The sequence below is a fragment of the Thermobia domestica genome, chromosome 2 (genome assembly GCF_964235325.1).
Source record: "Thermobia domestica chromosome 2, izTheDome1.hap1.1, whole genome shotgun sequence".
Lineage (NCBI taxonomy): Eukaryota > Metazoa > Arthropoda > Insecta > Zygentoma > Lepismatidae > Thermobia > Thermobia domestica.
The window spans coordinates 1,837,577-1,862,920 of NC_137455.1; the positions used below are offsets into that span (position 1 = coordinate 1,837,577).

The 25,344-nt window shown below is 35.7% G+C and overlaps 1 protein-coding gene across 1 annotated transcript in view; it reads left to right on the plus strand.

The window, feature by feature from the left end:
* The window catches only part of LOC145669808 (uncharacterized), a 330,876-nt gene that overhangs the window by 55,984 nt on the left and 249,548 nt on the right, over positions 1–25,344 (plus strand). The window contains exon 2 of the mRNA XM_081738154.1: positions 10,135–10,223. Coding sequence (XP_081594280.1) covers positions 10,135–10,223 — 89 coding nt within the window. The remainder of the gene's footprint in view (positions 1–10,134; positions 10,224–25,344) is intronic.

Sequence of the window (25,344 nt, forward strand, 5' to 3'; positions counted from 1 at the left end):
TGGCAGTAGAAAATAAGAATGGGAAGGTAGTCAGCGAGAGAAATGAGGTCATAGGAAGGTGGAAAGAATACGTTGAAAACTTATATGAGAGTAGGGATAGACCGTGTAGCCTAAATGTTGAAGTGGAAAATGAAGTAGGTGAGGATGATAAAGGATTTAGTATTCTTCGGGATGAGTTTGAAAAGGCTATATCCGAGATTAGGAATGGAAAGGCAACAGGAATAGATAACATACCAAACGAATTCATTAAAAATATAGGAGACAAGGGAAAGAAAGAATTGTGGCGACTATGCAATGAAATATATGAAACAGGAGAATGGCCAAGAGACTTTCTGAAAACGATCATGATACCGATGGCTAAGAAATCGAACCCAAAGAGATGTGAGGATTATAGAACTATTAGTCTCATATCTCATGCAGCTAAAATTCTGCTCCGAATACTGAACAGAAGGTTATATGGAAGAACAAATAAAGATGTTGAGGAAGAGCAGTTTGGGTTCAGAAGAGGCAAGGGCACAAGAGATGCTATTGGATTATTAAGGGTGATCGGTGAAAGATTTATAGAAAAAGGGAAAGAGGTGTATGTTGTGTTTATTGATCTAGAAAAGGCTTTTGACCGCGTGAATTGGGAGTTGTTGGGAGTTCTAACAAAGATAGGGTTGGAATGGAAAGATAGAAGACTCGTAAGAAACTTATACATGAACCAACAAGTAAGTGTTAGGATAGGGGAAGAACTGACGGAAGAGAGTGCAATTGGAAGGGGAGTTCGACAAGGATGCTGCCTCTCGCCAACACTATTTAATGTCTATCTAGAAGTATATTAAAACAAAAAGAGCCTACATGATGATGATGGCATTCCCGTAGGAGGTAGAATGATTAGATGCATAAGATTTGCAGACGATATGGCGCTTGTTGCAGCATCTGAAAAGAAAATCAATAAAATGTTAGAAAAAATTAGAAAGGGCTTTGAAGAATATGGGATGAAAATAAATGTTAGAAAGACAAAAGCCATGGTGATTGGAACGAAGGGATCTGTGTGAAATATAAAAGTAGGAGGGGAGAAAATAGAACAAGTGAATAGTTTTCGACACCTGGGTAGTATTCTTACTAATGACATGAAATGCGAACGTGAAATAAAAGCAAGGATAGGAATGGCGAAAGAAGCCTTTAAAAGTAAGAAAAGTCTGTTTTGTGGGACCTTGAACAAAGAGTTGAGAAAAAGACTCATAAAATGCTTCGTGTGGAGTGTTGTACTGTATGGAGCGGAAACGTGGACATTACGTAAAGGTGACGAAAATCGACTGGAAGCCTTCGAAATGTGGGTGTGGAGAAGAATGGAAAGAATTAGTTGGGTTGAGCGAAAAACGAATGAGAAAGTGTTAGAAATGGTGGGAGAGAAAAGAACAATTTTAGATATTAGTAAGAAGAGGAAGAGAAACTGGTTGGGACATTGCCTAAGAAGAGATTTTATCATGAGGGACGTCCTAGAGGGTATGGTGGCGGGAAAGAGAGGGAGGGGGCGAAGGAGATTACAATTAATGGATGATATTAAAACAGAAAGATCATACGCGAAGACGAAAAGGTTAGCGGAGGACCGTGGAGCATGGAAGCTTCTCAGCTGCGGCAAGTGACCTGCCAATAAAGGCAGAATACCTGTGATGATGAAGGTAACCAAGAAAGTTCTGTCGCTTTTTTGTCTGAGTTCAATTGGCCCCTCACCGAGTTGAATGTGAATGGAGATAAGGTAAAGGTTAATTATTGGTGTGGTACATTCAACGTACTACCTGGTTGTAGCAGTTCAGTTACACCCTGACCTTGCGTAAGGACAGAGTGAACATGCGACCTCCACAGAGTGTCATAAGATCGTGTATGCTGTACGAGTTCAAACTGGGGTCGCTGCAGCTGGGCGAAAGATGTGCCAGGCCTTTGGTGAGAGTGTGTCGTGACTACGCGGACACTGCAGCGTTGCTTTGACAAGTTTAAGGATGGTGACGAAACACTCGAAGACTCACCACGTGCCAGAAGACCAACACATGTACAAAATGAAGATCTCCAGACAGCAGTTGAGGCGAACAGTGGCCAGACATGTGAGGAACTGGGACTACAATTCAGTGTGAGTGGAGAAATCATTAGGCAGCACCTTCATCAACTTGGGAAGCACTACAAGTTGGGTCGAAATGTCTTACATAATTTGACTCCGGACCAGAAAGCAACTCGAGCAGACACCTGTGTTTCTTTGCTGTCTCCTCTGAGGAAGGAGCCATTTCTGGACAAAGTGTTGACATGTGATGAGAAGTGGGTTCTGTAGAAGCTCCACGGCGCCATCGTCATTGGTAAGCATCCCATGAACTGGTTCCAAAACAGCCGAAACTAGGACTGCACCTGAAGAAGGTTCTCCTGTGTTTTTGGTAGAGTGCTCGCGGCACCGTGCATCGGAAACTGCTACCAGCTGGTCAGAGCATCAATGGAACTGTGTACCGTCAGCAGTGGAGCCGTGTTCAAGAAAAACTCAAAACTCTGGAGTCAGCACTTCTGAATCGCAAACGGGTCCTTATGTTACAGGAGAACGCTAAGCCACACGTGGCTATGACTATCCGGGACACTATTCTACGCCTTGGATGGGAAACACTTGCATCCGCCATACTCCCCGAATATTGCATCGTCTGATTATCACCTGTTCCATTCCTTGGACAATCATCTTAGAGGACGCCAGTTGAAATGCTAGTAGAGGTGCAAAATACACTTGATACCTTCTTCGTTTTACGGCCCACTAAGTTCTAACGCGATGCAATCCATAGCCTTCAAGAGCGTTGGCATAAGGTCATCGATGCTGATGGGAACTATTTTTATCTTCCAGGTAGGTCTTAGGTGACATATCAATGTTCGAATGTGGTGGGTGAAAAAACAACAGAACTTTATTGATTACCTTTATATATAAATATAAATTGAACTTATTTCAAGTAAAATTTGCCACTAACAAATAAAGTAACATCTGCACATAAACTATAAATCAATGCAACTTTTGATAGCCTAAACGTAAACTAAATGACTGGCGTCCTACAAATAACATATTCGTCTACATCATACGGAGTAATCTGTTTTGATATACCGGAGTTATGACAAAAAATGTTAATGAGAGAACATTTGATGGTTGTACAGCATAAGACAGTTGTACAGGATGTCCAGGTCACATACTTCTCCCGGGATATTAAGGCTCATTGTAGAAAGTAGGATAATAGAAATATTCCCCTTGATTTCAATGGGATGCGCCTATTCTTGGGCAATATTTCGATGTAGAGAAGACATCCTCTGGTTATCCCGGAAAGAGCTGCGAACTGCTGCTAAGCAATCCTTCTGTGAATTCCGTTGTCGGGACATAAGCGAGCATCTGGTTTTCCGCAGTGTATACAAAGTATGACACATCCCGATAGGCTAAGGTGCGCCTCCGTGTCAACTGAATCTGGATATCATAATTTATGCTTGTATATCGTAAGAGAAATTTTATTAAGATTTGTTGCTTTCTTACAATGTTTAATTGAACTTTAGCACTTCCATAGTTAGGAGTCGACTACCAGGAGCGGATCCAGGACCGACTTCTTGGGGAGAACGATGGGTTATCATACTGCTACTGAGAGCTACTTTTAAGAGATTCAAATTCTGGGATGGGTTTTATTTATATATATAGGCCTAAAATAAGAAAGTTTCCTCTTTTGGGGGGATCGCCCCGATCACCCCCCCCTGGATCCGCCACTGTCGACTACATAGGAAGAAATTCTTTCGCAACGAATATGGAGAAACTCTTTAAATGAATTAGAGTTCCTTCCTCCAACTTTGGTTTTAGAAATCTCCCAAATCCTGTCAGCATCTTGTAAATCACACCAATCGAACATATTGATTTTCTATTCTAATAAACATAAACAAACATCTCTGGTAGCTCTAGTCTAGCGATTTTCATTAGGCAATCGTTAACAATTGTTAAGAGAAAATTAGCTACATGTATTACTATCGGAATCGTCGAGTAAATGTTTCGGGAGTTTTAAAAAATATCATTGTTAAAAACGATCTATGTTTTGTGAATTCGTATCTCTTGAACCACCCGACAGATCTCGATCAAATTTTCAACATAGATGAGGTTCCAGCCTGGAATGGTTTTTATCGTTTCACTTTGATAATACAAAGTAGAGGAGAGGGAAGGGAGAGATATATAAAATATAAATAAACTTAATAACTCTTCAACCACGCCTCCGATCTCGATGAAATTTGCCTCATGAGTGAGGTTCAGACCTAGCAGGTTTTTTTTTTTTTTTATCATTTCACTTTGACAGTGCAACTTAGGCTGGGTTTGCCTAAGTGGGCCCAGCCCGAAAAAACCCAGCGGGTTTTTTCGGGTTGGACCCACCTGAAAAAACCCGCCTTAAAACCCACCTGGGTTTTTGAGCTTTTTGTTAGTATATTATTGTTACAACTAAGGTGATCACATTGAAAGTTATTTTTTTATCAGATTTTGAACTTTATTTGGGCGAATTAGATGTTTTTACTTTAAGGTAGACAGCAACATTCAACATAAGACCTTTATAAGTTCTGAATAAACTGAATGAATGAATAAAAAACTTCCCTTAGCTTGAGATAATTATGGAACAAATTAATGTGTGGATTATGCTTATAGCCTATTCGAAGTAAAATAAGCAATTCTATATTTTAAAGAAGTACTTTCCGTGAATAGTGTGCTTGCTGACTCGGCGCCGCCGAGAGACGTTATCCCTCATACGTTGACGGGATTAAGGTCATAGGTGCCGGTACTAACAGTAAATATGTAAATACATTAGTAAACCTATTAGTATTATTTCTTACCTTTGGTGGTAACAAAATTATTCAGTAAAATTTGGTTTTCCAACAACAGTCATTTGTTGCTATCCTTCAAATAAGCATTCTATAGAATCAACACCAGCAATAGCATAAAAATTCTTGTCAAAATTAAGAAGCTTAATGCTCGGAGCTCCCAAGACTGCGTAAGGCTTACTATTTCAAGTGCTGAATTCAAACTTCAGTTTTAATTGGAGTTTCGATGTACAGTAAAGCAAGCTGCATTTTCAGGGAAAACCTGTCGTGAAAGAAGTGTTCGGGAAATTCCCCCAATTGAATGCGCAAAGCATCGGAAGTGAATACTTCAACAATAAAACTATTTGTTTTACGCTGGAAGATATTTAATTTCATTTATTACATTTTGAAACATTTACTTTATAAAATATGAATTATAGGTCTATCTTTGTTAATTGTTTTAAATTAATATTCGGAAAAGAATAGGGTTGGCTTTTCACCGGCCAGGCCGGAAATATTGCTGTTATTTTGATAAAAGCCGGTGACCGGTGCAAACTTCTTACCAGCCCATTTATGACCATTTTTTTTTCAAATTTGTATCTAGTTCAAAGTATAGATTTAAAAAGTAACTTTCATTCTGTAAATCCAAAACTCACCTTTCACCATCTATCAACGATTAATATATTTTGTTCATCTGCTTACATAATTTTGAAGAGATGACAGGGAATGTATCACGGAAAATTTGAAATTTATTTGTAAGGAACTTTATACATTTATTGAGAACTAAAAAGGACTTCTTAAAGCAATTTCCTGTAGTTGAAGTGTAAGTTTAAAGAATAAATTTCATTTTCCAAATCCAAAATTGTCAAGTAAAGATTAATTTATTCACTTGTTTCGATAATTTTAAATAAGTGGTGATAAATACAAAAAAAAAATGATCAATGCTGATTTCAGTTTCTCATTTATAGTAAGGATGGCCAATCCTGGAATTCGGAAAAATTTCTGAACTCTGGAATTTTTCGAAATCCGGAAAATTTTGGCCATTCCTAATTTATAGCATTAAGCTTATTATGGAATGTACCAAGGATATGCAGAATACAGGTGCTAATGCACTTTTGTTCACGATAGTATTTTCCTCCCCATGTGGGAGGGGTCCGAACAGAGATACGTTACACTTAGACCTATATCATATGGAATTTTGCGGGGGTGCGGTTTTTCTACTTTCCATAGTTGGCAAACACTAGAAAACAACCGTCTTGAAACAAGTGCTCGGGAAATTCCCGTAATTGAACGCACAAAGCATCGAAAGTGAACTTCAATAATAAAACCACTTATTTTACGTTGAAAAATATTTATTTCATATAAGACATTTTGATGAATTACGCCTTTGTTTCAAATTAATACAACTATTTGGTATTCATATTTGCCGAACGTCACTCAGGCTCCTGGGATGATCTACATTTGTTCGTTTGTCTGCCTGTACTACACAGTGTTCAACTTTCATTTTTTCAAAACAGCAGAGAATAGAATAGAAATGAAATGAAATCTTTCAGTTTTACGTCCCACGGTTATGCCGGTTAGGCTAAAGGAGACGGTGATAATGAGTAATGAATGAAATGGTGGAATGAAGAAAGTGGGAGGAAACGGGAGAACCCCGAGAAAACCCACGCACACGGTGTTTGTCCACCACAAAGTTCACTTGGCGGGAGCAGGGTTTGAACCCGAGACCCCTAGCACCAGAGGTGAACGCTCTACCACTGAGCCACCGCGGCCCCTCAGCAGAGAATAGAAAAATGTTGCAAGTTGTAACAATGACAATCTTGAAATGTAAATCATTTTTTAACACTTTTACCCCAAAGACATTGAAATATTTCGAAAAAAACCAATTAAACCCGATAAAACCCAATTAAACCCGAAAATACCCGAAAAACCCACATGGGTCCAGGTGGGTTGGGTTTTTTCAAAAATACCCGGGTTTTTTCAAACCCTGAACTTAGGAGAGGGGGAGGGGGAGATATAGGCTATATAAAAATGATCAAAGATTTCCGATATTTGTGCCGAATCCATAGTTTTCGGGATCGCTGAGATGAACAGTGATACCTTGGAAGCCGTTTAAATCCAAATTCATCCCCGCAACTTGGGAGAAGGGAAGATATATTAAAATGATGGAAAATGACCGATATCAAAGAGCACTTCACTAATAGTAAAAAATTTCTGACTAATGGAACATATTCTATTCTTTTTTTCTTTTGTCTTTTCTTATTTCAACCCAGCGAAGCGGGTAATTGTCATTGGTAGGTATTACCTGACCAGGATATTAGTGCGGTTTTTCGTGGAGGGCGCTAGTGTTGTGTTTACATCAGTTTCTAGGTAAGCGCGGTGGGACAGAGGAACGGAGAGCGTCACTCTGCAGTGTATCCAACGATTTTCAAAAGTTGCAGTTTACATGTTATAAGTAGCCTAATCTGTTTCGCTTAATAAAGAACTCCATAAATTATATAGTTGTTATTGAATGCAGTAATGGTTATTCCTGCAGTAATGCAGATGTATTGTGGATAATGGCATATGCATGGAAATTAACAATTTAAGAACAAGATAGCACACAAGTGAATTTCTACCGTGTATTAAGCAGATTACATAAAAAAATTGATTACGTTTTTGATTAGGTCTATCGATTGACAACTAAATTATTTTCTTGAATTGTAGCCAAGAAAGAATTCCGATACGTTTCCACTCGAGAACTGTGGAAGTTCTCTTCGTTGGTCTATTGGCTAGCGCATGTGTCTTTGTTGTACGTGGTTCTGTGAGAGCCCAACAATTAATTTTACAGTCTTTCGCTTTCATTAATCATCTGTCTCCTCTAACATAAAGAGCATAATCATGGGACGTTAAACTAAAGAAATTTCATTTTATTTTTTCGATGAATGTGAACCCTTTGGGGGAAAAGGAAGTGAAGAAGAAATTTTCCTGAAATTTTTAAATGGCTACGGGATTAGATAGCTTGTTTTTCGGGATTGCCTTGTAAAACCTGATTACAATGCATCTTTCTTTTAGGATTATTATCGTAATCCAGCCTTTTGGTAAATGTGAAATAAAATTATTGATAAAATATCAGCAGCGTATGAGTAATGTAAGCATAAATATCATTGGTTCAATATACAATAAAGTCCCAACTTTTATTTATGAGTATAGAAATTCCCTTTGAACTCCCTCTGAATTTTTTTCAGACCCTAGGTCTCTTGTGACAAAGAATTAATTCTACTATCTGTTTTCATACACAATATAATTTTGAAACTTGGGAGCCTAGTGTTGTCTTTGTGTCTGTAATACATGATCATTTGTCGATTGACTTCAGAAGACTGAGTTTAGCCCGTGAGCATAAATTGCATATACTGTAGTTCAAACATATCAGATGTACGGTCTTGTTTACCAAATCCTGTGTGCACATATGAAATTCAAAGACAAAGGCAATCAATCGTCTTTAAACAGCTGTATTTTTATTTCAAGTGTAAGTACTAAAATGTGCTACGTATAGTTCCAAGAGGGGATCCTTAAAGAACTGAACTTACGTACCTAACATTGGCACTCATCTTCTTCATGATTTAAGAAGCGGCCGCATGATTTCCGGCCAGTTGTTTCATCGCCGGTATCTTTGAGCAATGAGATGGCAGTGGAAGACAAACTTCGTTCTTCTAACTTGATATTTTGATACGCAAGTGGTTTTGTTACTTAAATACATATCTATTCACTCTAATCAATTTCAAAAGTATCATTAACTTTATAATAACATCTATATATATAAAAGAGAACGTACAATTTTTTGTCCGCTCATCACGCTAATACGGCTGAACCAATTTCTTTCATTTTTGGGGGGTTATTAGGATTTGGACCCTAGATGGTTTTTATCATATCACTTTAATTTTTAATTACCAGTGTCTTGAGATAATTGACCATTCAGGTGTCCATAACGTACAAATCCTTTGTTATTAGTTCATCATAGGTAAAAATAAACGTATTTATATGCAACCCGCATGACCGTGTCACTCGGCGGGTTAACATAAATGACAGGCGATATACAGCGGAAAATAGCTTGAATCTTCTGTTTAAAATTTTTTAATTGATTTGCTTATTTTTACAGACACTTTTACAATATGCCAGCACCGGGATGACCGCAGCGAAGCGGGGCGGGTTAACATAAATGACAGGCGATATAATGTTAAGATTTACTGCAATCTTCTATGGTTTTTATCATATCACTTGAAAGCGAAAAAGTAAAAATTATCTAAGTAACAAAGTTTATTGCGTTCCGGGGTGACCGCAGCGAAGCGGGGTGAACGCTGCTAGTAATGAATGTAAGAGTTACCATGAAAATGTATTTTGTATTTCTTTTTTAATATGAAATTCTTTTTTTTTTTCTGAATTTCACTGGAGCTATAAGAAATCAATTGTTAGACTCCCCACTTTAAATTTTAATCGCTCCCCTACAGCCCCCAATGTAACATTGGGTTTATTTCTTTTAAATAATTTTTTTCAAAATATGGTAGAAATACTGGATTTACCAAACCATGCTAAATGACAGGTTAGATATCAGAGAAAGTTATATTTACCATCTTAATTAGGGGCGGATCCAAATCTCCTTCGGAGGCGGTTAGATTATCAGTTTCTCTGTCACCAGTCTTTTGCAGCACATCCGAAAATGATCTCAATCCAAATTTGTTACTGAAGGTACTGTCAATCGATCGATCACATGGTCCAAATTGGTAGCAATTTCGAAGAGCCTTATCTCAAAACTACACAATAAAACTTGCTTTAAACAATGAAAGCGCAGTTGCCAAAGTATAACTTTGATTGACAAAGATGAACTTCGAGGTTTTGTTAACAGATGAAGTAGGAATTCCTTACACTCTAATGCTACGAAGTTCTCAGTGTTTCTCTGTACAACACTGAGGTTAGTTTACTCGCAAGTTATTGCCAAATTAATATGGAGGGTATATGTACTTTTTTTTGCAGTCCCTTAAAATGTTCTGAAAATAACTTACATAACTTTTGAAATGTGTTTGTCTTAACTTGAACATATGCGTGAAGTGGTTTATTATGAACAGGGCAAAAACAAATGTGATAGATTAATTACAAGTAATCCGGTTAGAAACACTGTTGTTTGTATTTTAGTTCCAAAATCGGCCGCCCGCACTCGTTCGCTGGTCAGGATATATATACTAAAATCTTCACTATTTATTTTAAATGTCAGTATATATTACATTTCACAAGTAGCTAGATTGAGCATGGTATTTGATTACTGATTTCTTTCTATTCTAGGTAATTGGCTCTGTGGATGTTTGATTTTAGCTGGGATTCTATTGGCTGTTCTGTTGGCTGTAGCTACAGCTCAATGCAACGACGGATTTGTAAGTAGCTATTATGTATTCTAACTATGGTTCAATTAAACATTAGAGTTTCCTCGTGGCTGGAGACCTACGTTCGATTCCCGGTGGAAGCATATGTGGTTCAAATCTCAGGATAGGCTGTAGACCCATGTCTCATGTAGCCTCGCTGCTGAAAGGGGCGCTAAATTCCAATCCAACCAACGAATTAACACATTGATAACAAGCATGTAAGAATCCGCATGTTTGTGACAAGTTTATTCTTCTTCTTTTTTTTAATTCAAAATAAGTTTCACTTAGCATATTGCTAGGTTCTTTTGTTTATTACGAAACTAATACATTTTATTTGCGTAATTTTTTTTCATATTTTCGTTATACTTGTATAATTAGGACATATTTTTTCCTTTCTAACGCATTTACTTGATATTTGTCTTTTAAGACTGCCCTGAAGTATTCATAGAATATATTATCTTCGTGTTTTGTTAGTTGAGATGATTTTTGAGTTTAACGTCCCGTTCAGCAGCGGGACATGGACCTACTAATTAACGTGGAATCGGAACCATATGAGCTCCTGCCGGAAATCGAACCCGCGTCTCCCACGCCAAAGGCGCGTACGCTAACCGCTTAGCCACGGAAGAGCTCGTGTTTTGTTAGCATAATGGGTCCACTCAAAGGGATCCACTGGTCCGAACTTTTCGACTCTGGACCCCAAAACAAAAGTTTATGGGTACGTACCAGGTTAGGATATTTTTCTGCAGTAGCGTAGTAATCAGGACTCATTTGACTCAACTTTTCTCCTATTATACAGTGATATCGATAACGGATTCTGCCTACATTAAGTATGTCTATTTCTGATACCCAATGTTCTGATATTTTATAAAATTTATCACAAAAAACGAGTATAATAGTCATGTAAAATGAATTAACCAATAAATAAACGTACTTCTCAGAGGCTTTATCTTTAATCATAATAAAATTTTTAGCAAATTATCTATCGATCGTAGTGTTCTCTTTCCTTTTCAGCTCGTTCTCCGTAGTGTATGAATCACAATTTGTCATTTTTAGCGGGTATAGAGCATTAAAAAATGAAGGTTTTTCTTTCAAAATCTTATTAAGTTCACAACGGGATTACTCAGCTGAATTGTGAGCGTAGGCAACTTTGGTGTGCTTGATCCCTGGTTCTCTAGAACAGCGTTTCCCAACCTTTTTCATGTTGCGGCACACTACAGGTGTAACTTGAATTCTCGCGGCAACCCATATATATATAATTACTATTATTATTTGTAAATGTAAAATACCGTGGTATTTTTATGTGATTAATGATCTCCTTCTTACAGAAAAAAAAGCTGGTTCACTGATTTTCCCCCGTGGTAAATCATTATGCTTATTTTTCATTCTAATTTTAAAATAGAAAACAATTGGAATGAAATATAGGACGCCGGTTTTTAATAATCTACTTTTTCTTTCGAAAACTGTATCTAACCTTTCACTAAAAGGGAAGATCACTAATAACGAACAAATAAACAAATCTCCTATACTTTTAAAACACAAGTGTAGGTAATTTGTATGCATGTTTGCTTTGTTGAATTTATTGAATGATATGTTAAAATTTCAAGTTACGAAATAATCTGCAACAATAAAGAAGCAATAATGGTAATGACAATGATAAACACGTTTTTCAACATTAAAAATGTACAGAAAAGTAACACAGTATGGAACTTAAAATTGTAGATTTATAATAGAGTAGAAGTTCATAGTAATCTGAAATACAAATATACATTTTCCCCTATGTCTTGCAATTTGGTTCCTATAGAATTAATAATTTGTTTCGATTTCCTCGCGGCACACCAACGGCCCATTCGCGGAACATCAGTGTGCCGCGGCACACCGGTTGGGAAACGCTGCTCTAGAAGCCCTTAAATTGTCCAATGCAATGAGAGGTAGCGAACTCCGGTTCAGACAACCAGAAAGAATGGCGGCACGCAGCCAATGCGCTGATCGTGTATCACCCAGTTGAACGTGCGATATCTAGTGGACCATAACCCATCATAGGATCTTGCGACAGGGAGTTTAGTATTTCTGTCGGTTCATTGATTTCATTAGTATTTTAATGCGGTGTAACTAAAGAGAACAGCTAAAAATGTAGCTCCATTTTCTATCTGTCTGTCTTGGAAATCTCACCTCTATGGTCTGAAATGGAGCATCTAAACTTCATGTTGCATGATGCCATTAAGGATTTTGGCTGACTATATGGCACACATTTCAGATAATGACGTGTGGTCAGAGCATCGGGTTCCAAATACATATTTATGACCTAAAGCCGGTACATATAAAACTACTATATATATATATATATATATATATATATATATATATATAGGGTCTACTACAATATATATATATATATATATATATATAGGGTGTCTCAAAAGCCCCCTGACATAGGGTAACTGCCCCCTGACATTATCAGAGTTGTAACAACAAAATCTAAGAGAGGAAACCAAATATCATGTTTTCAATCTAAAGTGATGATTTTTTTTTTTAAATCGGACGGGCCGTTTGGGCTGTACACTATTTATGGGTCCAATGTTAAATGAAAATGCAACGTTGCCATTTACTTGGACCCACAACATGAAGTTACTGTCTTTTACGGTAACATGTCGATGGCCAACCCCCATTTCAAATAGAAACTTTATTCACTTACGTTGTGGGAACGTGATTTACCACATTATTTTTGTTCATTAAAAAAAAATCACTGGCTGGCATGCCTTGCTTCTCGGAGGAAGGGGTGCTGGTCTCCTGGTTTCCCACTAATTGCGCCTATTTGTTATTTCTGTGATACAAGCCTGTGTATAATAAAATGTTCCGAGTCAATTTCAGAGAAATAACTCAGGGCATTTCTTTACAGTTATAGAGTCCTCTCCACTGGTCTAGTGGCTATCCAGTGCACCTTTCGTACAGGTGGACCTGGGTTCGATTCTTTGTGAGAAAGCACGAAAATTTAATTTTACAATCATTCGCTTTCATTAATTACCTGTGTCCTTTAGCTGAATGGCATTGCGTGCGACGTTAAACTAAAAGAAATACAGTTATAGCAGAGCGTGCGCAGTAAAACTTATAACAGAAAGTACTAGTTCAAATTTAATAAATCCATAATAGGCGAACTCCATTTGCAGGGGCTTAGGAATTCGTTCGTGAGGCCGGGTCCCCATTTGCCCTCCTACTAGGCTACTTAGTTATAGGGAGCAAAACTAACCATATAACTAACTTTTGTATATTTCTACTTTCTATATATAAATTTCTAATTTGCTAAATTCTAGCTGTTTGTTTTACAGTTGATAAAAACATCGCCCATTTTCTTTTATGATAACAATATAGGCTATAGGAGTTTCTGTGAAATTGGCAAGATTCTATTCTTTTAATTTTTTTTTTTTAAAGGAAAATTGAATTAAGTTACTCGTATGCTTTCTAGAATTGTAAACATCTCTTGGATCAATATTTCTCATGACACATGCTTCGTTGTTGAAGTAAATATGGAAATTTACCGGTGAAACGATCAATGAAGTGTCACCGAGTCATCAGATAGCCTAGAGACACTATTCCCTTTTACTGAAAGAAAGCACATATACGCGATTAAACAATATTTCTAGAGTAGATTCACAATGAATTGGGTCAAGGTATAATGTTGACATACTTCAGACTATATTCTTCTCCTTGTCACTCTCTCTTTTGTTTTGTCCCGATTATTACGTCCATCTATTGTTTAAGTCTGAAGTTATTTTCATAAATTAAGGCTGCAGACTACTAAATATTTTTGAAATCTAATAATTTTTCTTTTGTCCGTTTCTCGTAAGTGGAAAGAGGTAATAAAATGTAACTTACCACAATAATAGATAATGTTATTCTACACCTGAAAATACAAATCGGAAGAATTTTCAGTGTTGCCATCCATAGAAATTACAGTGTGACCAGAATTTGAATTACTCAAAAATCTAGGTAAAGGCAGCGACTAGAAAAATGAATTCAACGGTAATTGATGACTTATCATGCTGTCTATCCTTCTTGTTTACTACTTTTTAAATAATGTTTCTATTTATTTTGTAGTGACTTATTTATTTTGTAAGAATTTATGTAAGGTTTATAAAATAAATAGAAATATTATTTAAAAAGTAGTAAACAAGAAGGATAGACAGCATGATAAGTCATCAATTACCGTTGAGTTTATTTTTCTACTCGCTGCCTTTACCTAGATTTTTGAGTAATTCAAATTCTGGTTACACTGTTATTTCTATGGATTGCAACACTGAAAATTCTTTCGATCCGTATTTTCGGCTGTAAAATAGCATTATCTATTATTGTGGTAAGTTACATTTTATTACCTCTTTCCACTTACGAAAAACGGGCAAAAGAAAAATTATTAGTTTTTCAAAAATATTCAGTAGTCTGCCCGCTTAAGTAATTAATTTTCTTAGCTTTAACCAAAATTAAAAATAGGGTTCGTAGGCATATATTTGTGGGAAAAAAAGAGAAAAGAAGGACACTTTTGATTTCAATAATATGGGATACTTTTCTGTCACAATTACATGGTGCTTAATAAAGGTGTGTTTAGTTGTAAGCTTTTCTGTGAGATCAACTTATTTTCACATTTTGAAGGCACAGGAAATAGTAACATTAATTTCGATTCATAGATCACTATCATATGAAGTAAGTTAGTGACATGTCCGCTAGAGGTACTATCAGAGTTGCCAGACATCACAGAACAAAATTATCTATTTTTATCTTTGAAATTGGATTATAAAAAAAATATCGTTATAATTACACGTGATAATTGTAAAAACAAATATAATAGTACTAATAATAACAATAAAATATAAAAAACTTATCTAGTAATATTTAGTTTCGAACCCCAAATTGATGTCACTGTCTTCAACATTTTTTAAAATCCTTATTAACATTACTCTCAATAACAATATTATTTCCTTCGTAAACGTAATCGAATTTAAAGAATGGATGCCAGGTTGGCATTTGCCAATTTTCAAATCGTTATTGATTTATTTTAGCGGGAATGACCTTAAAAACTCAGTATGTTTGTGTTTTTAATTATTTAATGCATATCTACAAACTATTTGTACATTCAAAAACTAAAAAAAAAAAAAAAAAGTGTGCATTCTAAAATTATTGTACCTATATCACATATTATCGCAAGATCATTATCGTATATAGCATTAAGGGTCTTCACTAAAGCGAAATTAAATTACCGCTAATTTTAGAGTTTTTGTGTAATATCTTCAAAACAAATAAAAAATATTCGAAAAACAGGAACGTAGTGAACTAGACAATACGATTTTGCATGTGATATCGTTATCACAACTCATCTATTTGCTTTCGATTTGCAACTGTAGATACGTAGATTCAGCATTTTTTGCAGGTTCTGTAAATAGCGGCATACCAAAAGCAGATATGTGAATTGTGTTATAGGTATCGCATGCAAAATCATATTGTTTAGTTCACTACGTTTCTGCTTTTCGAATATTTGTATTTGTTTTGAAGATATTACAGAAAAATTTTAAATTAGCGGTAGTTTAATTTTGCTGTAGTGAAGACCCTTAAGGCTTAAATTATCGTATATCACGATAAATTATCATCTGGTTGACAAGAATGGGCATTATTCTCAGAACAAAACAGTATTGTCAATTGGTATGATATTTTCATGACTACACCTATAAATTTCTTGGCAGTTACGTTTTAAATTTGAGAATGAGAACGTTAAACAAAAATCCATAAATTACGGGACAATTCTGGGTCCCGAAGAATTTAGCCGGGACATCTCTAATAAGGAGTAATCCCGTAAACGACGAGAGGTATAGAAATCTACTTAACGGAGAATTGTTAAGTGACATTTAGACTTCGCAGGAAAACGGAATTTTTATTATAAAAAAGAAAACGAATAAAGATAGGCCTACAAATGCGGATGTCGAAATTCAAACGGTCTACGTAACTACAAACAATAATAATTGGTATCATAACACCTGATTACGTTTGGTAGAAGCAACTTAATAGTTTTACCGATACTCTTGTGTCCTTGAAATGAAAGTCTGAGACACGCGCACTGTAGCCACCAACCAATCAATAATTTAAAAATTTAAAAGTATCCAATTGTGTTGTTTCTCTATTGCATTTGCATGTAAGCACTATTTCAAACTATATCTGTATCAAATGAACGAAAATATTCAACAAATTTGATTGATAGGTAATTGAGACAAAATGCCAAATCTTTTTTTGTTTGTTTGTTTTGTTTTAAGAATTACCAAGTATTCAATGAAATTTACCTTTACTATTTTATGCAATTTCTTTTTATTAAATTTTCCTGCACTAAGGAAAATTTTTCCTGAACTGTACTGGTTTAGGGTGAGCAGATCGAGATAATAATAATAATAATAATAATAATAATAATAATAATAATAATAATAATAATAATGGCATAATTTGTCAATTCACCTAGCTGTAGTTAATGTAATAATATCTTTATAATTATATTTATATAATATCTTTTTCCGTAGCAGCTAAATTGATGTTTAGAATGAACCATGAGTTCTCTTCGCGCTGTTATCGGTGAGAAATCTGCTTTTATAGTACTCGCGCCGAGTCGTGAAGCTTGGGCTCTAAACCAATCATAGAATTTTTTTGCTTGAGCTCCAACACATCGGAAAACTTCGGTACAATTCCTGGAGCCGCTTCCCGAGCGCATACTTGGGGAAACGTCAAACACCTGAAATTCACCAACTATGTTGCCAAACTTTGAAGACATAGTAAACGAGTATATTTAAAAAAGCATTTAAAAATTATCAATAATAACACTGCACAACAATAACTACTGTAACAAGTAGTTTAAAATGGTAACAATAGCACAAATAGTAACAAGGAAAACATAACGCACAAAAAGAATTAACAAAACGGAACTTGACGCCAATCCGACAACACTGTACTCTCAGGAGATGTTTTCCGTATGGCGCGATAGAAGACACTGACAAAATATGATGGGTGGGGGTTGACGACTGCAACACACCCTCGCGTTCTATTGGGTGGTGAAATCGGTAGATCTAAGTCAAGCTTCACGACTCGGCGCGAGTACTATAGCTGGCGAATATTATGAGTTGTCGTCTCACTAAGAACAAATCGAACTCTCTTATGTGTAGAGATGCAAAAAAAGCCGGCTTTTGTGAATCGATGGTTTTTTGCACATAAAAAGCCGGCTTTTTTGGAAAAAAACGAGAATTTTGGAAATTTTGGCTTTTTTCATTTTCATGATTTTTCTGTTTAAATAGCTTTCTTATAGTATACTCTAAAGTTAAATAAGATTTCATGACCTGAATGCCATATTTCGCTCTGGAATTGACTATAATGATGGATGGAGAACATTGTTTATGAATTAAAGTAAGCATAAAGTACGTAGTATTTGAGGGCAATTTTAGAAGCTATTTAACCTTATTTTAACTTCTGAATTATCGACATTTTTTCTTCTCTAGCTCATTTCCTTTTAGTCATCCGTGTTTAACTTCTTAGAGCTTAGTACTCTAGCTTCTAGCACATAATTAAACTTATGTTTTTCAATATATCCATCAGAGCGTACGTTTTTCAATATGTCTGTTAGAGCGTACTTCCACATTTCCGTTATACTGGTGCTGTGCAATAATTTAACAATAATCTTCCGGACACAACCTTGAATACCATTTGATAGAAATAATCAGTATTGGATTTAGAAAAATATTTGGGAGGGGTTTTCCTGAATAATGTTTGTTTTTTCTAAAAATTCCTAACTTTTATTTAAGAGGAGCTTTTAAGTTTATGAGTACAGGCATAACAAATATTTCGTTTCGTTTGTATATTGAGGTATAATCTACCAGATACAACCTTGAAGACAATTTTATACTGATAATCAGTGGCGGATTTAGAAAAGTATTTTGGGAGGAGCTTTTCTTATTAATGCTTAGTTTTTCTGAAAATTCCTATTTTTTTATTTGAGGACAGATTGAAGTTTATGAGTAAAGGCAAAACTAATATTTAGTTTGTTTTAGAAATTCAGTAATTTCGGGGTAGAGGCTTCAATCCGAAAGACATCCCCACCCTAACCCTCTTCGCAAACCCATCACTGCTGGTAATTAATAATAACAAAGATTTAAAAACGATTAGAAAGTAAGTCGGCCAGGACTCACAGTACACGCAGTATCTCTACATTCACAGATAGAATTAAGAAAAACTTTTGTCAAAATGGTCGCATGCGGGGTTGAATCCCGGACTTCACGATAGAAGCGCGAAAGCTAACCACTCACTCATGTTTGTTGTGCTTAACTTAAATGTATTCTCTCTCTCTCTTTCTCTGTGGCCACAAAAGCTCTCCATTGACTTCTGTCCTTATCCAATTTAATCCAGTTTCTACTCTGTATTCCTATTTCTGCTTATCCATCTTAATATTGTCCTCCCATCTGGACCTAGGTTTTCCTAATGGACGTTTCCCGATTGGATTTCCAGTTAAAACTTTGAAAGCGTTCCTACTTTCTTCCATTCTGGCTACATGACCTACTCACCTGAGCCTCCTAGACTTGATGACTCTAACGATGTTTGGTAAACCGTATAAATTATGTAGTTCCTCCTTATGAAGTTTCCGCCATTCCCCACTCCCGGTCCTCTTGGGTCCAAATATTCGTCTCAGAATTTTATTCTCAAATAATTTCAGTCTGCGTTCTTCCCTCAGCGTAAGCGACCATGTTTCACAACCATAGAGCCTAGCAGGCATGATTATCATTTTATATATTTTAAGGTTTAAATTCCTTGATAGAATTCGCGACGACAAAATATTTTGAACTGAATAATAACAAGAATTTCCTGATTTTAGTCGACATTTAATTTCTTTGTGGGTATGATTTTGGTCTGGTAATATTGATCCAAGATATTTGAAAGTATCCACTGTGTCGAAAGTATTAATTGATATTTTAACGCATTCATTATTTGCCGTAATTTCCTTGTGAACTTCCTTGTATTTAGATTTCTCTGCATTTACTCATGTCCCTGCAAGCGTTTAATAAGGCCTCTGCATTTCTTTCGATCGTTCTATCAGATTTACATCATTACCTGGTGAATACCATTCAACTCTAGGCCCTGGTTCCTGTCTTTGATTTTTCTTATAGCGTACTCCGGAACAAAGCTGAATAATAACGGCGATAACGCATATCCTTGTTTGAGGCCAATCTCGACGTGGAAGCTCGCATTTTTCTACTCGGACTTTACTCTGGAATTCATTTAAACACTTAATAAATCTAGCTTTTTCGGTATTCCAAATTCTGTAAGAATGTTGTACAATGTTTCCCTCCTTACCGAGTTGTAAGCCGTTCTAAAATCAATAAACAGTTGATGTACTGGGTAATATATGCCCATTTCTTTTCAAGTATTTGTTGAATGGTAAATATCTGGTCGGTTTCGACTAAATTCACACTGATAATCTGCAATAATTTCATCTGCGTATGGGGCCAATCTTATTAATAGAATGTTAAGAGAAGTACCTCGATAATTATTACAATCAAATTTTTCGTCTTTCTTGTAAATTGGAACAGTGATTGATTCATCCACTCTTTTTAAATGTATTCCATAGTTTTTTCTTTTTATATAAATAATTTTCGTAACTATATGTTGAATTTTCTTGTTAAAAATTCAGAAACCTTCAGCATTGGGTAAACCGTGGTGGTGGTTATATGTTCTACAGCCTAGGATGTCGCTCAGATGAACCGTCTATTACGTATATGAACCATGAACAGAAAATTCGATACTTTCCCGATTCTGAACAAGCTTAAAGGAACAGTCAGTGCATTACAGAATTTGGAGCTTTACCGATTTTGCAGATCCGAAGCACCTGATAGGTGGTAACTTATTATTACGTATGTGATCAATCAGTGAAAAATTTGTTCGAAATATTCATACAATGTATATGAAAGTTAAAACTTAACTGAAACATTTCAAGAATGTACAGAACCACCCGAAACGAAGCTCTTGATGTGCAGATTTCTCTCATGTTTTTCTTTATTTTGCTTCAAAAAGATATTTTGAAATAAAAATACTACATACAATTTTGCTAGTTATTTATGTACCATTTTTTAAGTACTTATTGTATATAAGAGGCTAAAATATTATTGCATATATTGGTTAATCCTTTGGAATTCATAATGTAAATATGTTAAGAATTTTAAAAAATCTTTTTGAAATTCATGGCTTATTTTCGAGGTTTCATATTATTATCTGCATCAACCACTATTTAAATGAGTTTTTTGTTGTAGAGAAGCGAAACAAAGTCTGCTCTATCAGTTTAAAGCAAAATTTTCAAAAAAGCCCAAAATTTCCCAAGCAAAAAAGCGAAGCAGAAAAAACCGAGTTTTTTTTCAAAAAAGCCATTTTTTTTTTTCGAGCCCTTGCATCTCTACTTATGTGTCATCGTTGTGAGCAAGTGAGTTGACATGAAACCAGCGCTCAAAGTCAAACTTGAGTTAGGCTGTTGCACATAGTAGTAAAGAATGTACACGTACAAAAGATTTTAAGATGAAAGTGTGCATATTAAAAATCTGCTGCACCTCATCACCATCATAATTATTCTGCCATTATTGACAAGTCATTTCCTAGAAACTGATAACATTCCATGCACCGCAATTTTTTAGCTAACTTCTTCGTCTTTCACGTACATTTTTCCTGTTTTCCTACCGTCAATGAACTATACTCTCTTTAGCCCCTCTTTCTTTTTCCTGTCACCATATCCTCTCTTATGATGTATTTTCTTCTCAGTGTACGTCTCAAGCAGTTTCTCTTCTTCTTTTCAAATACATCTAAAATTGTTCTTTTCTCTGTGACTATTTCTAACCTCTTACACGTTTTCCGTTCACTGCAGCTAATTCTTTCCATTCTTCTCCAAACGCACATTTCAATAGCATCCAATCTTTTTTTTTTTTTTCATCGCTTTTGCATAATGTCCATATTTCTGTACCGTAGACTACAGTACTCCTCGTGAAATATTTATTAGCCTTTTCTGAACATTTTTTTAAAAGGAGGAGGTCGCGGTTGCTCAGTGGTATAGGGTTACCTCAAGTACATAGTGTTCCTGGTTCGATTCCAGCTTGAGCCAAGTAGGCTATCCGATGGACAAACATTGTGTGAGTTATCTCGGGGTTTTTCTGTTTCCTTCCACATTCTTCAATCCACTATTTAATTCATTCTCATTATCACAATCTCCTTTAGCCTACTCGGCATAATCGTGGGGTGTAAAACAGATTTTATTTCATTTTTCAAGAACTCATAGAACAGACTTTTCTTCTCACTCCTGTCCTTGCTTTTATTTCTGGTTCCCATTTAATGTCAGCACTAATAAATAATACTGAGGTATCGGAAACTAGCCAGTCACCTGATCTGCTTTCTCCCCAACGAAGGCTTCGTTCCGATCACCCTCCTTTTGTCTTTCTATCGTTGATTTTCATCATACATTCTTTGGAGCTTTTTCTCAAGTTTTCTGACATGTAATACCTACTTCGGGAAAATTAACTTTCCTAATGCCTTCAGGGCTTTTATTCTTTTAACACATTTATAATTTTATCACCTCGTGCCACCCTATGTAGTTTAGGAATAGCTGCGAATAAAATTAAAGCTTATGTACACACTGTCTTTTACCCAAAAAAATCAACTTCGACGGCCTTATGCAGAGTCGTTTCGACGTATGATTAGGCCATATTAAGGGTTAGAGTAGCGCATGGTTATTAGAAGTGTATTCGAAATCTCTGATTAGCACGTAGCGGTTGACTAAATTAATCACACATAACTAACTAATTTAGAGCAGACGGTACCCTGGTTTAGCTACGGTTTAGTGGCAATTAACAACCTTTCTTTCCTTCCTTGCACCTCATCGGCTGAATTAACTATGAAGCAGCTTTTTGGCCTCAACAATAGCAGAACTGTTTCTGAAAATGAACAATGACAGATGAGTAGAAAAAGGGGCCGCGTTGGCTCAGTGGTAGAGCGTTCACCTCTGGTGTATGGGGTCCTTGGTTCCAGGGGCGGATCCAGGACCGACTTCTGGGGGGAGGTGGGTTGTCATATTGCTACTTTTAAGGGCTTCAAACTTTGGGATGGGTTTTATTTATATATATTAAATATAAAAAGTGAAAGTTTCCTCTTCTGGGGGGAGGCAATCGCCCCCCTGGATCCGCCCCTGCTTGGTTCAATCCCAGCTAGCGCCAAGTGAACTTTGTGGTGGACAAACACTGTGTGCGGGGTTTTCTCGGGGTTACTCTGTTTCCTCCCACTTTCTTCATTTCATCATTCATTCATTTCTCATTATCACCGTCTCTTTTAGTCTAGCCCCCGGCGGAGCTCATATGGTTCGGATTCCACGTTAATCAGTAGACCCACGTCTCATATAGCCTCGCTGCTGAAAGGGACGCTAAACTAAAATCAGCTCAACTCGTTTAGTCCTTTATGTCCTAGCCGGCAAACCGTAGGACGTAAAACTTAAAGATTTCAAGATTTCAAGATGAGTAGAAAATTTCCAGTTTTCTGAGGGATACTTACAACTGATGGATCCTTCTATTGTCGTTAATATTAATTGACTTCTACTTATTCCTACCATAAATGAATCCCTTTATTTATAAGTTGTTGTGATGTTAAATCACAAAGAAAACGTTTAGAATTTCGTATTTCATATATTTTCATTGTCACAGACAACATATGCACAAGTCTAAATTTCCGTAGTTGGTACATTTATTTTTCTCATCCGATGTATTGGGGTTATATATGGTAATCATACCCAAATTAACGTATTAGCTAAACACCAAGCACATTCTCAATACCAAAAACTACACCCTCCTTAGTACAGAACCAATACACTAACTAATGGCGTGACTAACACTTGATTAACGAATTCTCTCTGAATACAGTTAATGTCTTAAATCTTACGCAGAGCCGGATTTAGCATTTTGGCGCCCCTAGGCCCAATAATTTTTTCCGCTCCTAGTCTGGTTAAAGTTACTTTCCTAGAAACCTTTATTAAATAATTATATCAGGCCTATATGTTAATTGCTTAAACACCACTCCACGATGCAAATTTTATCATTGCAAGTTTTTTGAGGAATTTACTTGGTTCTGGGATTAACAAAATACCGTTAATGTATTAGCAAAAGATTAGTGAATAACTTTGGTTTTGTTCAATTTAGCCATTTGGGCAAATAAATAAAAAAACTGTAGTAAAAAATAAGTAAATAAGTAAAAAAAAAAAAAAACAGCCAGTTCTCCCGTGTTTGATATCAATGTTGTAACGAAGTTGATGCATAATGTTGAAAAATAGTTTAACTTTACCAACAATTATTTGTTCCAATGAACTTCAAAATCAGAATGCTTTATTAGCCTGATTTTTTTAATCAATTCAAAAAATATGTTGTTATGGCTATTTATTTTTATTTCTAGATATTTTTTATTTTTTTTCTCTCGGCCGTGCGCCCCCTAGGAGCTTGCGCCCATAGGCCCGGGCCTATTGGGAAATCCGGCCCTGATCTTACGCTTATTCTGTCAGTGACTCTCCAGTTTTTTTACTGGATATGCTTTCACAAAAATATTTCCCTCATAACTCATCGAGGAGATTCGAAGCGTGAGAATGCGAAGGTAGGCGAGCAGCATAGAAGGTTACGGTGCCGAAGAAGATGGGAAGGGATTTACCTTCGAGAACTCCATATAGGCTTTTAAAGAATATAAACTATGTGCAAGTATATCGTTTACGGATAATTACATAACAATCAAACTAACATTATTTATATTATTCCTACTAAATTACTTACTTAGAGGTATGATTCCTAAATAAATTATTATATATTACATTTTCTTCGTAAAGTAATAGATTTTACCAATAAACTTTCCAAATATTGGCACTCAGGCTCCAACCCTAACAGCACAAGATGTGCTAGGCATGTGCCATTTAGGTGTCCCAGCTACTTTTTAGGTACCCGACACTTGGCACATACGATATTCATGTGCTAAGTATGTACTTCAGCTACCTACAGTTTTAGATACTTGTTACACCTAATTGATATTCGCAACTATGTACCACAAATATAGCATTTACATACCTGACTCAGTTTCGCACTCTAACAGTCATTTGTTTTATGTCGTCACTTGGGACATACAGTATATCTGTCATGTTCTAGGTACGTCCTTTAGGTATTATACATAATGTTTCAGATACCCTAACAGCACGAGATATGCTAGGCATTCGTCATTTAGGTGTTCTAAATTTATCTCCCACATCTGATGCATTTGTTACTTCTTTTTCTAAGCGATTGTGTACTAGAAGCAATAAACGCATCAACTTTATTAGATGGCAACTGTCGCCGATCATCTTTTTAAATTTATTTTATTTATTTTTATTCATTTAAAGAAGAAAATTAATATATTGGATGTATCCAATATATTAAAGAATATACATGAAAAATACATAAACATATTAAATTATAAAATAACAATATACAAAATATTAATGAAAATAAAATAAAAGAATAAGAAAAATAACCGTTACAGAAATTAACAAGAAAATTTTCTACTTATAAGTGCTATTACTTCTCTAAAGGAAATCGGACTTCCTAGATTTCCTTTATTAGTAGAGTTTAACGTACCCGGCATTCAGAGATGACAGGACTTCGGACTTTCAGAAGTCATGTCTATCTCCCAGTGTCGGGTAACTTAATTCAACGCACTTATTTCTATATTGCGAATTTTTTTTGTATTTTTTATGCAAAGAATAAAAGATAGAAAATGGCTCACATAAGCAAATGCTTGTGTGTGAGCCTGATACTCGTGTTTTATTTATTTTCTTATCGTAACATATGAGGTTTATCCTTACTTTTAGCTAACAATAGTTTTTTTAAACACTTTTTAGTTCTTTTAACCACTGTAAAATTAACCTTTTATATGTTTTGAAATTACTTTCATCTTTGATTCGGAGTGGGAGTTCATTATAGATCTTCGGATCTCTGTAATATGTTTGGTATTGAGTTATAGATTTATTCGTTGCTCTAATTTCTAAATTTTGTTTGTCACATTTCTGGTTATATAAGTATATTTTATGTCTTCC